General features: G+C 41.6%; 1 protein-coding gene across 1 annotated transcript in view; it reads left to right on the plus strand.

Moving 5' to 3' along the window:
* Positions 1–2,306, plus strand: part of Col5a2 (collagen type V alpha 2 chain) — a 162,742-nt gene extending 160,436 nt beyond the window's left edge. The window contains exon 55 of the mRNA XM_059278138.1: positions 165–2,306. Within this exon, the coding sequence (XP_059134121.1) occupies positions 165–311 (147 nt within the window). The 3' untranslated portion in view covers positions 312–2,306. The remainder of the gene's footprint in view (positions 1–164) is intronic.
* The last annotated feature ends 9,831 nt before the right edge of the window (positions 2,307–12,137 follow it).

Consider the following 12,137-nt stretch of genomic DNA (forward strand, 5'->3'; position numbering starts at 1 on the left):
TTTGAATGTCTCTTTTCTGCCGTGCACACTGGTGCCACACTTCCCTGAGCTGTACAGACCATTGCTTTTATAATACAAAAAAAGCTGCCTTGGGAGGGTGCTGCTGTGCAAAATCCTTAGAAAAAATGTGTATACTATTCACCCATTTCCTTATTGAATTCCAGAAGCGAAATGGAAATGTAGGCAAGACTATCTTTGAATACAGAACACAGAATGTGGCCCGCTTGCCCATCATAGATCTTGCTCCTGTGGATATTGGCAGCACAGACCAGGAATTTGGCATTGAAATTGGGCCAGTTTGTTTCATGTAACAGAAGCCCAGAAGCATCGACAATGAGCACTGCCATCGATTACCACCACCGCGGCAATGCACACTGCTACCAATGACCACCACCGTTCACAAGAACTTTGCCTGTTTGAGGTTGATCCTGAGACTCTTGAAGCAATGGCTGGTTCTGTATCAGCTTTGTACATACAGTCTGAAGTGCTTGGCCTCCTGATCCTTCAGAATATTTATTTTACTTACAATCCTCAAGTTTAATTGACTTAAAATATTTTTCAATACGGCAGTTTAGATTTCAGATGACCAATGACAATGACCACCTTTACCAAATAGTAAACTGATTAAAAATAAATACGTTTTCATCAATCCATTTCACTGTAATGAGTAAATAAGTTGCTTAGTATTTATGAGGAAACTCTTCTTCCTAGCAGGTAGCTTACAGAGCGGGGTGAGTCAAACCTCAGCACATGTTGATTTTGCTTGGCTGCAGTCTGGAAAGTAGAGAGCAGTGCCCTTCTGTGTCCTCTTAGTCCCAGATCATCCATGAAAAATGAATGCAAAATATTTTACTTTGTGGCTGAAGCTCTCATGCATGTCTTGATATTGTACTACAATTATAGAAATCCTTTAAAGAGAATATAATATATCACCTTTCCACGTTCTTAAATGAAATCTTTAACCAACACGTAGAACTTCATAGAATTCATTGAATTTCAGGAGGAAAAAAAACCCCATAAAATTGCTTCAACTTTCCAATTTATTTTGTAAAGACTGATTCATTTAGATTTTTTTCTCATTCTATTTTTTTCATTTTTCTTTATTAAGAAATTTTCTACTCACTCCACATACCATCCACAGATCTCCCCTCCTCCCTCCTCCCAGCCCCAGCCCTCTTTCCCAAGCCATCCTGCATCCCCACATCCCCCAAATCGAGGTCTCCCATGTTGTAATCTTTCAATAAGGTAGAAGTTATATTTGTGTTTTTTTTATGTAAGAAGATATTGAATGCATCAACAATAACAAAAACCCCAAATACCCACATAACTTTCTAAACACACTCAGTAACCAAAGTTGAGACTCCCTACAGGTACAATCTCATTTTTCTGGAGCCTGTCATAAAGGAAAGATCTAGAAACCCAGAGTTGTGATGATCACTCAAATCAAATGTGAGGATTAGAATTAGAACATTCGTAAGAAAATATGACCCAACATTTCTTAGCATGAGCTACCTCATCTCTAGAAGCTGGGATAGACTTCCTGTTCTTGTTTATACTTTAGATACTCAAAGGTGCTGCGCTTCTGTTGTTAATCCGAGACTGGAGATAGGCAGGGCTGAAATAGTATTATTTTTTCTTTTAATGATGGTGCTAAAATTATTTCTATAAAATCCTTTAAAATAAAGATTATTTCATCAATGCCATTTGTGAACACAGAACTGTTAAACATCCCATTTCTGAGAGACAGAACATCGTTCCAGGGCCTGTTGACTGTTCTTCTCATACTGTATTTAGAATACTTTGTATTGCTTGCATATGTCTTAGTCCAGGACACACAGGTCCCCTTGTGCCTCAAGATTATTTTTTTCTTAATTGTGATTTTTTTGCTCCATTGTTATTTCTTACTTAAAAATAAATAGTTTGGGCCTTCCAAAGGACAAGCCACGCACACACTTTTGCCATGTATCTCTGCAAAGCAAGGAATTAAATGCTCGCTTCTGTCAGTCATTCTGTTTGTTGAATTCCTTTGAACATATTAGATCCTTCTGGCTTCCAACAATGAAAACTAAGGTCTTTTGGTAGTTGTTGTTTATCATTTCATAGAAGATGCAATGAGCACCTTCCATTATGTCTGCACTGGCTTACAAATAAAAATCTATCTGTGAACTGCCCTCAAAGGCATGAAGACATCAGTGAAGACAGTCTGTGCCTTAGAAAACTCCAGCTAGTGATTGATAAGGAGTAAAGGAAATGAAAATTCCATGGTTGAATAAACTGATAATAAAACATGCCTCAATGAGTATCAAGTATGAATTTAGCCTGAGCATTATTAGTGTTTTATTTCCAGTGTCTGTTTCACAACTTCATTTTTCTAATTTGATTATTATCTGAGCTCTGTATCTTTAATTTGGCTATATAACTAAGGTTATTTATAAGTTTTCTTGGGTTCTTTTTTATTCCAACCTGTATAAGTTGTACAGGTTCATATAAGTAATCCAGAAACTCATGCTGATTTCCATTAAATAGAAATACTAATAGTTTCCACCCACAGAAATACCAGTTCTTACCTGAATGTCAGGGATGCTACAAGGACAGTTCATCCACACTACAACAAAGCTTCAAATCTTGCTCTGTGTTCTAGGTACACAGGTCTCTTCAGAGCAAGTAGATTTCTTTACCTTCATGACCTAGAGGTGTCTCAGATGATAGATGACCAAGAGCAAAATAATCTACATCTGGGTGGGGGGAATGGTGGCATTTCTTTATTGCTAATTTATTAAAAATATAATTAAAAAGTTACTCAAATTAGCTTAAATGAAGAAAATGAAGCAAAGATAGCAAATGAGTGATGTGGAAAAAAAAATCCTAAACTCACCACAAAGTTTAATAAATCCCAGCTGTGTTTACCATAATTTGTTCCCAATTTTAAAAAGATTCAATTTTGTAAATTACAAACATCATCCTTTGCCAAAAATGGTATTATGGATTTAGGTTCTGTTTCAGTTAGGGTTTTTATTACTGTGATATAATACCATGACCAAAAGCAACTTGGGGAGAAAGGGATTTATCTCGCTTACACTTGCTCATTATAGTCCATCTTCAAAGGAAGTTAGAGCAAGAACTCAAGCTGGGCAGGAACTTGGAGGCTGGAGCTGATGCAGAGGCCATGGAGGAGGGCTTCTTATTGTCTTGCTCCTCATGGCTTGCTCAACCTGCTTTCTTATACTAGCCAGGACATTTTTTCCCAGAGGTGGTACCACTCACCAAAGGCTGAGCCCTGCCACATCAATCAAGCACTCGGGAGGCAGAGCCAGGTGGATCTCTGTGAGTTTGAGGCCAGCCTGGTCTCCAAAGCGAGTTCCAGGAAAGGCGCAAAGCTACACAGAGAAACCCTGCCTCGAAAAACAAAACAAAAAAAAACAAAAAAAAAAAACAAAAAAAAAAAAAACAAAAAAAAAAAGAAAGAAAGAAAGAAAGAAAGAAAGAAAGAAAATGTCCTATAGAGTTGCCTACCTATCCCATGGAGGCACTGTCTCAACTGAGATTCTTTCTTCCCAAGTGATTCTAGCTTATGTCAAGTTGAGAAAACACTACCCGAGCCCAGGTTCCATAAGAAAATACAAAAGAAAAAAATCTGGACAAAGCGATGATTGAAACTATCACACTTATGAAATGCTATCCTGCCAAGGGAACCCATTTTACTTTGAAATTATAAAGATTTCAGAAGACATTATGAAAAACCATTAAAAGTTGATTTTGGAGAAAAAAAAAACTAACAGTGGCAATGCATGCCCTGAGCCACAGACAATCTGTAGAACATGGGGCACGGCAGTCAGCTGACTTCCATTTTAAAATCAAAACAACTACTCCATTCCAAAGGAACTTTTCCTCTGTGTAGCACAAATTGTTAGAAGGTCTTATTTATAAAAACAAACCTGGAGCAAGGTATTGGGGTGAACACTGAAAGATCAGAGAAACAGAACACAAGCCACAGCTAACCTCACCTTGCCAATTCCTCCGCTGATCCTGTTTCCTCAAACTGGAAGCCTCTGAGTCCTCATCCAAATGGATCTCAGTTGAACTGCTGCTAAAAGCCTAAAAGCTTAACCAGCCTCTAGTTCCTGGTCCTCACGCCTTATGTACTTCTTTGCTTCCTACAATCACTTCCTGGGATTAAAGGTGTGTGTCACCATGCCTAGCTGTTTCCAGTGTGGTTCTGAACTCACAGAGATCCAGAGGCATCTCTGCCTCTGGAATGCTAGGATTAAAGGTGTGTGTGCCACCATTTTCTGGCCTCTATATCTCGTGGCTGTTCTGTTCTCTGACCACAGATATTAGGGTGCACAATATATTGGGAAACACAATATCACCACACCTCTGTCTTTGCCAGTGAGTTATTTTCCCAGCTGCTTCAGTGTTTCTGTTCCCTAGGGGACAATATTATCTTAATGTTCATACTCAATACCCTCATCTGATTTTATCCATACCTATGCATTTAGTTATTATCTGAGTGTCAACATCTTAAAAAGTAATCCCAACCATTCTCTTTGGAGCTTGAGACATTCCCAGTTGACATCCCCCATGTTTCAGAGGCCTGTCCATTATCTTTTCCTAGCAAACTTCTCCTCCCCCTTACCACATTCAGGTTAAATGTTTACATCTTGTAAATTTTCTTAACATTCTACTTTTCATTTGTGAAAAACTATGGTGTTTTATTTTATTTTTATGAGTATAGTTATTGGTACTATTTTCTACAGATTTGTTACAAAGGCAAGGAAACATATTTATAGAGAAACATAAATTTTCTTAGCATTTTCCCAGATTACTGCATATTTGTTGAATGAATGATAAAAATGTAATACTATATAATTGCAAAGTGTACTCAGGGTATATTCATACTTGATTCATGTACTATTTTATGCATATATCATCAATACTGCTTATATTAGTCCTAGCATACAGAATGCACAGTGGAAGAAATTACTTTTGTTCATGGCAATAGTGTCATGCAATTAACTTTTAGAAATTAATGGAGCAAAACAGAAAGATTAGAGTGAGCTACATGAAATAAAACTAATAATAGTAACAACTTATTCTCCCACTGGGAAATTAATATTTGAAAAATGTAATTTTTTTAAGTTGCTAAATTCAGTCATCATGGACTTTTTCAAATATGAAATATGACAAGGTCAGGCTCAAGCTCTTTGTGTGAAAAATATGAAAGAAAATAATGAATTAAGGCGAGAAACTGGCTCTACATTTTTTTGAACATTCTATTGTTTGTGGATTTCACATCATGCATCCCAATCCTCCTCATTTCCTGTCCCCTCACCTCTGCCCTCTGCCCTTGCGACCTACACCCCAAACAAAACAAAATTTAAAAGTATAGCCACAAAAACAAAACAAAACAAAAACAAACAACAAGAAGAAAAAAATCTCTCTGTGGAGACTGTGGCATGATATAGTGAGTCACACAGTATACATCTTAGTCCATACATCTTTACTGTAAGTGTTCATCGCACTGGATCGTTGAATTGTTAATCTGGTTTGAAGCCTCTGGCTTCTGCTACTGTATCCATAATGGGCCTCACTGGGACTCTTGGATATCCTGTTGTTGGAGGATGTGGCATGGAGATCCTGTAGCTTTGGATCTGCAGATCCGGCTCCTTCACATACATCAGCAGTTCACAGATGAGATGGATATTGGTGTGGGCTAACTCATTGCCCTGGTTCTGGGCTTGGGTGGTAGGTAGCTGGGCTGGTCAGCCCGCCAGCTTTCCCTCATCATCACCACCAGGGCGAGGTCTCTAGCACTGCCTCTGCTAGCTCACCCAATGCAGCAGGCAGCAAGGAGCAGCAGAGCCCGTTCTCCTGCCCTCGGGTCAGCTTGCCCACACTCACACTGCCAGGACCAGCGCTACTGCTTTGCCCAGCAAGGTACAGAACCCGCTCTCCCTATTTCTACAGTTGGTGAGGGATAGGGCCAGCTCTTCCATTCTCATGCCGGCTCTCCCACCTGCCTCAGCTGGCAAGGGAGGGCAGAGTTCCCTCACCCATGACACCACATGGCAAACGAGGGAGGGGGCAGGTGCCACTCTCCTCGCATTCACAGGACTTGCTCACCTGTGACCCTACCAACAGTGGCAGCTTTAGTGTGCGCCTCTGGCGAGGTGTGCAGTGACCACTCTATGCTCCGCTGCAGCTGGTGTGGGGCAGGGCCAACTTCCCTGCCTGCCACTGGTGGCAGGGGGTGGCAAGGGACAAAAGGGGTCGGTCAGCAGTGCTCAGATGATCGACACAGTTTCCCCAAGGCTCCTTGGCCTTGTGGGAGCAGATTCAACTATGAGCCAGGCAGTCAACCACCATTATGATGAGTGAGTACAAGGTAGAGAAATGGGAGAGAGGGGCAGAATGATTCATGTGCTGGGAAGAGAGGCAGATCTGAATTAGTGAGGGTGGTGAGGAACATGCTTGCAGTAGGTGGCTTGCTTGCCATCTAGGGTCATGGTGATGTCTGGACCTGGGCTGTTGCCAAGGGCCAAGTCTTTATCTATGGTCCTGATGCAGCTGTGGCTGTTGATGTTTGTGGCTCCTGTTACCACTGACGGCCCTACGGATGCCCAGAGTCTGAGCCACCATTTGTGAGCAAGTCAGTGTCTGAGGGATGTGCCCCTGGGACCGTGGGGCCATGCTGATTCAGGAGGCCTGTGCTGTCACCCAGACCATGGTGACATCCAGGTCCACGTCTGGGGGACATGTCTGGTTCCACGGCCCTGCTGTGGCTAGGCTCTGAAATGACATCCATGGCTCCGGTTGCCACTGAGGGTTGTGCAAAGGCCACAGTCTAGGCTGACACATGAGGCTATATTGGTCTTTGAGTGTTGAGCCACACAGACCTGAGCTGCCACCTGGGGCCATGGTGTCTTCCAGACCCAGACTGTGTCTGAGGGCCATGTTTGAGTCCGTGGCTCTGCCACAACCAGGGTCTTAGTTGTCCGAGGTCCCTGTTGCCATTAAAGGCCACGCCACGTGGATGACTCATGTCTCAGCCACCACCTTGGGCCAGGTGAGTGTTCGAGGGCTATGCTGCCGCTGGGTCCATGCCTGCCTGAGTGACCTGTGCTGCCAGCAGAGGCCAAGGTGACATCCAGCCCGGGCTGCTGCCAAGGACCATGTCTGGGTCCATAGTCCAACCGCAGCTGGGATCTGTGTGGATTTCCGTAGTCTGTGTTGTCACCAAGGGCCACCTGGATGTCAGAGGTCTGGGCTGCCACCTAGGGCCATCTTAGTGCCCAAGGACTGAGCCTCTGCTGGGCCATACAGATCTAGGTGGCCTGTGCTGCCGTCTGGGGCCTTGATGTTGCCACCTGGGGCTGGGGCTGGGTCCTCAGCCCTGCTGCAGCCTGTCTGTGGTGAGGTCTGTGGCTCCTGCTGCCATCAAAAGCAGAGGATAGGGCTTTACAGAGTTGGTCCTGCCTCTCACCAACTGTGGCACTTGGGAAAGCAGGCCCTGCATGTCGCCTAGATGACACAGTAATCAAATATTTAAAAAAAAAAAAAAAGAAAAGTTACTTGTCATGGGAAAAAGGATAGTTAGAATTAATCTATGGCTAGAATTTAACATATTATCAAAACTAGCTTGAGTTTATCATTTGTCATTCATCATTTGAGAACACATTTCTTTTTTAAATATTGTAACAAAACAGTTTCAAAATGGACAGAATATTACAATTTTTAAAATCTCTAAGTTTATTGACATAAGAATTATTGAGTAGTTTAATACTTTTGACATGGGAATGAAAAGAAATCTACACCAAATAAAGACTGAAGGAATACATTCCATAAGACATCTTTATGTGCATCATGAGACACTCAGTACATATCCTTCAAGTACATTCAAACTGGAAAAAAAACTGCAATAAATATGACACAAAAGCCTGAATAAAGTTTATTTGAAAAGACAAAGTAGGTATTTAAGATGCGTGAAATACTTTGTAGGTGATTTACTGAGCTGCTGAACCTGTGGGAGACAGATGACCTCAGAGGAAATAAAAACAATGGAAATAACACTAAATTCTATCAGTTTTCACAATTTGTGTCTCAGTGTCAATGTACTTGATACCAGTTGAAGTAAAATTCTCATAAATACTTTGTCTCTTTGGTTCATTGGATTGCGTACGGTATAAAATTATCTTTTCAAGTGATTTTATTTAGAGTTCACACAAGTATGAGAAGATTCATGATCAAATGAGCTATGGATAGGTCAAGGAATGGAATAAATTGGGGTGACCTCTGAGAATATTCATTTTATTTGATTTCAAGTAATTTGATTCATGATTTGAAAAACAACATACAAATACATACATAAAATACAGTGTAACTTAAAAGTCACAAAAACACGGAGCCACAATGATAGACTGATGTACACATTGTAGCCCAAGAAACAGTTGGAACATGTGTTTTCATCTGAATTTTCTGCCACATATTGATACTTTTGCTTTGGAGTATAAAATGAGTTGCCATCTGATGCTACAGAAAGTGACTCTAAGCTTTCTATACCATTTCTATCATTTACTCGACAAAACTATAAAACATATCACTATATTGAATAAACATGTGGCGCGGGTTACGTGCAGGGGAATTATGGCCAATCTGTGTAAAACAGATTGGGGTTTGAAGAGGAGCACAGGCAAGAACAACTCAGAAGTTGCTTTTTCTTAATGAAAAACTACTCACAAAGACAGTGGTGAGTAATGAAAAAAGTAGGCCAGCACAGCAACAACACGGACAGAGGTAAAGTTCTTCAAAGTCTGCTTTGTTTGGGGAACCCCTACTAGGTTGGTGTTCAGTAGATGGAAAGCAAAGGGTTGATGGGAAAGACAGAGAGATGGAAAATGTATCATAAATGGATGTGTATGTAAAGCTGAAGACATTGGAAATTATTCTGAAAGTGTTTTAGGGAACTGGTTCTCAGTTGAGAGAGCAACCACACCCTCTAGAGGCCTTCCAGCATGAGTGAGAAGGATGCCTGTGGTTGGCTTTTGTGAATGTGCCAAGCACGTTGAAAATTTTACATGCACAGCAATCTCCACCGACCAAAGTTGAACAACCAAAACATATCAATGGAACTTTCACTGCAAAAGACACTGACTGGTTTTAGGAAAGTAAAGTGTATGCAGAGATTTACATGTGAGAGAAGTCACTTTGGCAAAAATTCTTGGGAAGAACTTTTAATGAGACTGAAGCAGAAAATGAAAAGTCAATACCATTTCAGCTGGCAAAAGAGCTGCATCTGGGAGATGTTTAAGAAACAGAATCAAATAATCTACTGAAAGTGAGGAGGTGAGGAAGCAGGTCATTTATGATTATTCTTTAGTTTCCCATTTAGGTAGCTGGTGGAATTGTGACAGCTTTGATTGAGAAAGACAATGGAAGAGAGAGCTGATGAGGCTGTGGGGTGCTGTCCTCAGGCCAGCTGGAGCTATATCAGGACTGTTTAGAGGGTCACAGCCAGACACTATGCAGAGAGTGAGAGACCTCAGAACACTTAGCCCCAAATGGGATGGCTCCATCAAATTCCTCCCCTCAGGGCTCAGGGAACTCTGAGGAAGAGGAAGCCAAAAGAGTGGAAGAGCCAGAGAGGATGGAGGACACCAAGAAAACAAGATCCTCTAAATCAACATGAGCAAAGCGCATATGAACTCACAGAGTCTGCAACAGCCTGCACAGGGCCTGCACACATCTGCACCAGATCCTCTGCTTGTGTATTAGGTCTACCAGTTTAGTGGGTGTTTTTTTGGGGGGGTTGTTGTTTTGTTTTGTTTTTGTTTTTGTTTTTTTAGATTCCTGATTCTTGTGCCCTCTCTTGGCCTCTTTTCCTTTGGTTGGTTTTGTCCAGTTCTGATGTGTTAGTTTTTGTTTTCTTTGAAGCCTGTATTTTTAATGAGAGATAGGAAGAAAGTAGATCCAGATGGGAGTGGGGGTGGGTGGGTAGAAGGAGTAGGGGGAGGGGAAATTGTAATCAGGGTATATTTTATGAGAAAAAAATCTTTTTGTTTTGTTTAAGCTTTTTTTCTTTCTTTTTTTCCTTCTTTCTTTCTTTTTTCCATCCCAACTTCAGTTTCCCCTCCCTCCTCTCCTCCCTGACCCTCTCTTCTACCTCCTCATCCACTTCTCCTCCATTTTTATTAAAAAAAAAAAAAGGGTGGGCTTTTCATGGATAGCAACAAAATATACCATATCAAGTTGTAGTAAGACTAAGCACCTCCCTTCATATTAAGGCTGAACAGACAACTCAGCATGAAGAGTAGGGTTCCAAAAACCAGCAAAAGAGTCAGAGGCAGCCTCCCACTCTTAGGAGTCCAACAAGAAGACCAAGCTACATAACTGTAACATATATGCAGATGGGCCTAGGTCAGTCCCATGCAGGCCGCCTGGTTGTTGGTTCAGTCTCTATGAGCCCCTGTGAGCCCAGGTTAGTTGATTCTATGTTTTTGTTTTGTTTTGTTTTTCTTTTTTTTCTTTTCTTTTGTGTGTGTGTGTGTGTGTGTGTGTGTGTGTGTGTGTGTGTGTGTGTGTGTGTGGTGTCCTTGACACCTCTGACTCCTACAATCCTTCTTCCCCCTCTTTCACAAGATTCCCAGAGCTCTGCTTAATGTTTGGCTATGGATCTCTCTGTCTGATTCCATCAGTTGATGGATAAAGCCTCTCTGATGTCAATTGGGCTAGGCACCAATCCTGGCACATCCCATAGGCAGGATAGGCCAAAGGTTATGTGGCTGGGTTGGTGTCCCATTCCCTCCACTTGAAGTCTTGCCTGGTCACAAGAGAAGGCCAGTTCAGGCTATGTATCCACTATCGTTAAGAGTCTTAGCTGGGGTCATCCTTGTAGATTCCTGAGAGTTTCCCTTGGACTAGGTGGATATTAGCTATAAAGTAAAGGGTAGCCATGCTATAATTCACAGAGCCAGAGAGGCTAGGTAACAAGGAAGGCTCAAAGGGGGACCCTTGGATCTCCCTAGGAAGGGGAAATATAATAAATTTCATAGACAAACTGGTGGCAGGTAAGAAAGGAATCAGGGGAAGTGGAGGTGAAGGTACTGAGAGAGATGACTGGAAACAGGGGGCATTTTTCCTGGTGAGGTAAAAAGAATATTTTGTTTTATTGTTTTTGAGACAGGGTTTCTCTGTATAGCCCTGGCTGTTCTGGATCTCATTCTGTAGACCAGGCTGGCTTCGAACTGAAAGATCCACCTACCTTTGCCTCCCAAGTACTAGGATTAAAGACATGCACCACCACTTCTTGGTGAAAGAATTATCTTTAATAAAATATGTTTAAAAAATCTATTTTAAGAAAAATAGGTTTAAAAAAAAAGAAGATAGACAAGACTCATCAAGTAGCTGTTTGTGGTGGTATTGTGTTCCCCAAAATATTGTGCACCCTAATAAACTTATTTGGGGTCAGAGACAGAACAACCACTAGATACAAAGGCTAGAAAATGGTGGCACTCACACCTTTAATCCTAGCACTCCAGAGGTAGAAATCTCTGTGAGTTCAAGGCCACATTGGAAACAGCCTGGCATGGTGACACATGCCTTTAATCCCAAGAAGTGATGGCAGAAAGCAGAAAAGTGTATAAGGCGTGAAGACCAGAAACTAGAAGCTTTTGGCTGGTTAAGCTTTTAGGCTTTTGAGCAGCACAGTTCAGCTGAGAGCCATTTGGATATGAGGACACAGAGGCTTCCAGTCTGAGGAAACAAGATCAGCTGAGAAGTTGGCCAGGTGAGGAAGCTGTGGCTTGTTCTGTCTCTCTGATCTTCCAGTGTTCACTCCAATAACAGGCCTCAGATTTGATTTTATTAATAAGAACTGTTAAGATTCCTGCTACAGCTGCTGGTGCACTGAATCACGCACAAAGGCTTTAAGAGATGGACAGCTGGCCAAGAACAGGTCTCTGGGAAAGTTGCTCTTAGGGGATTTGGAGTAGTGGGAAAAAATGAGAAGGAAAAGGGAGGGAGAGGGAGGAAGAAAGATTTTTGAAGGAAAGAGAAACTTTAAAGGAAGAAAATTTGACTCCTCTGACTTTGTGATGACACATCTTTTTTTCCCCCCTCTCATTTCCAAAATGTCTTGATTT

This window comes from Peromyscus eremicus, chromosome 13 (assembly GCF_949786415.1).
Source record: "Peromyscus eremicus chromosome 13, PerEre_H2_v1, whole genome shotgun sequence".
In the NCBI taxonomy this organism is placed as follows: domain Eukaryota; kingdom Metazoa; phylum Chordata; class Mammalia; order Rodentia; family Cricetidae; genus Peromyscus; species Peromyscus eremicus.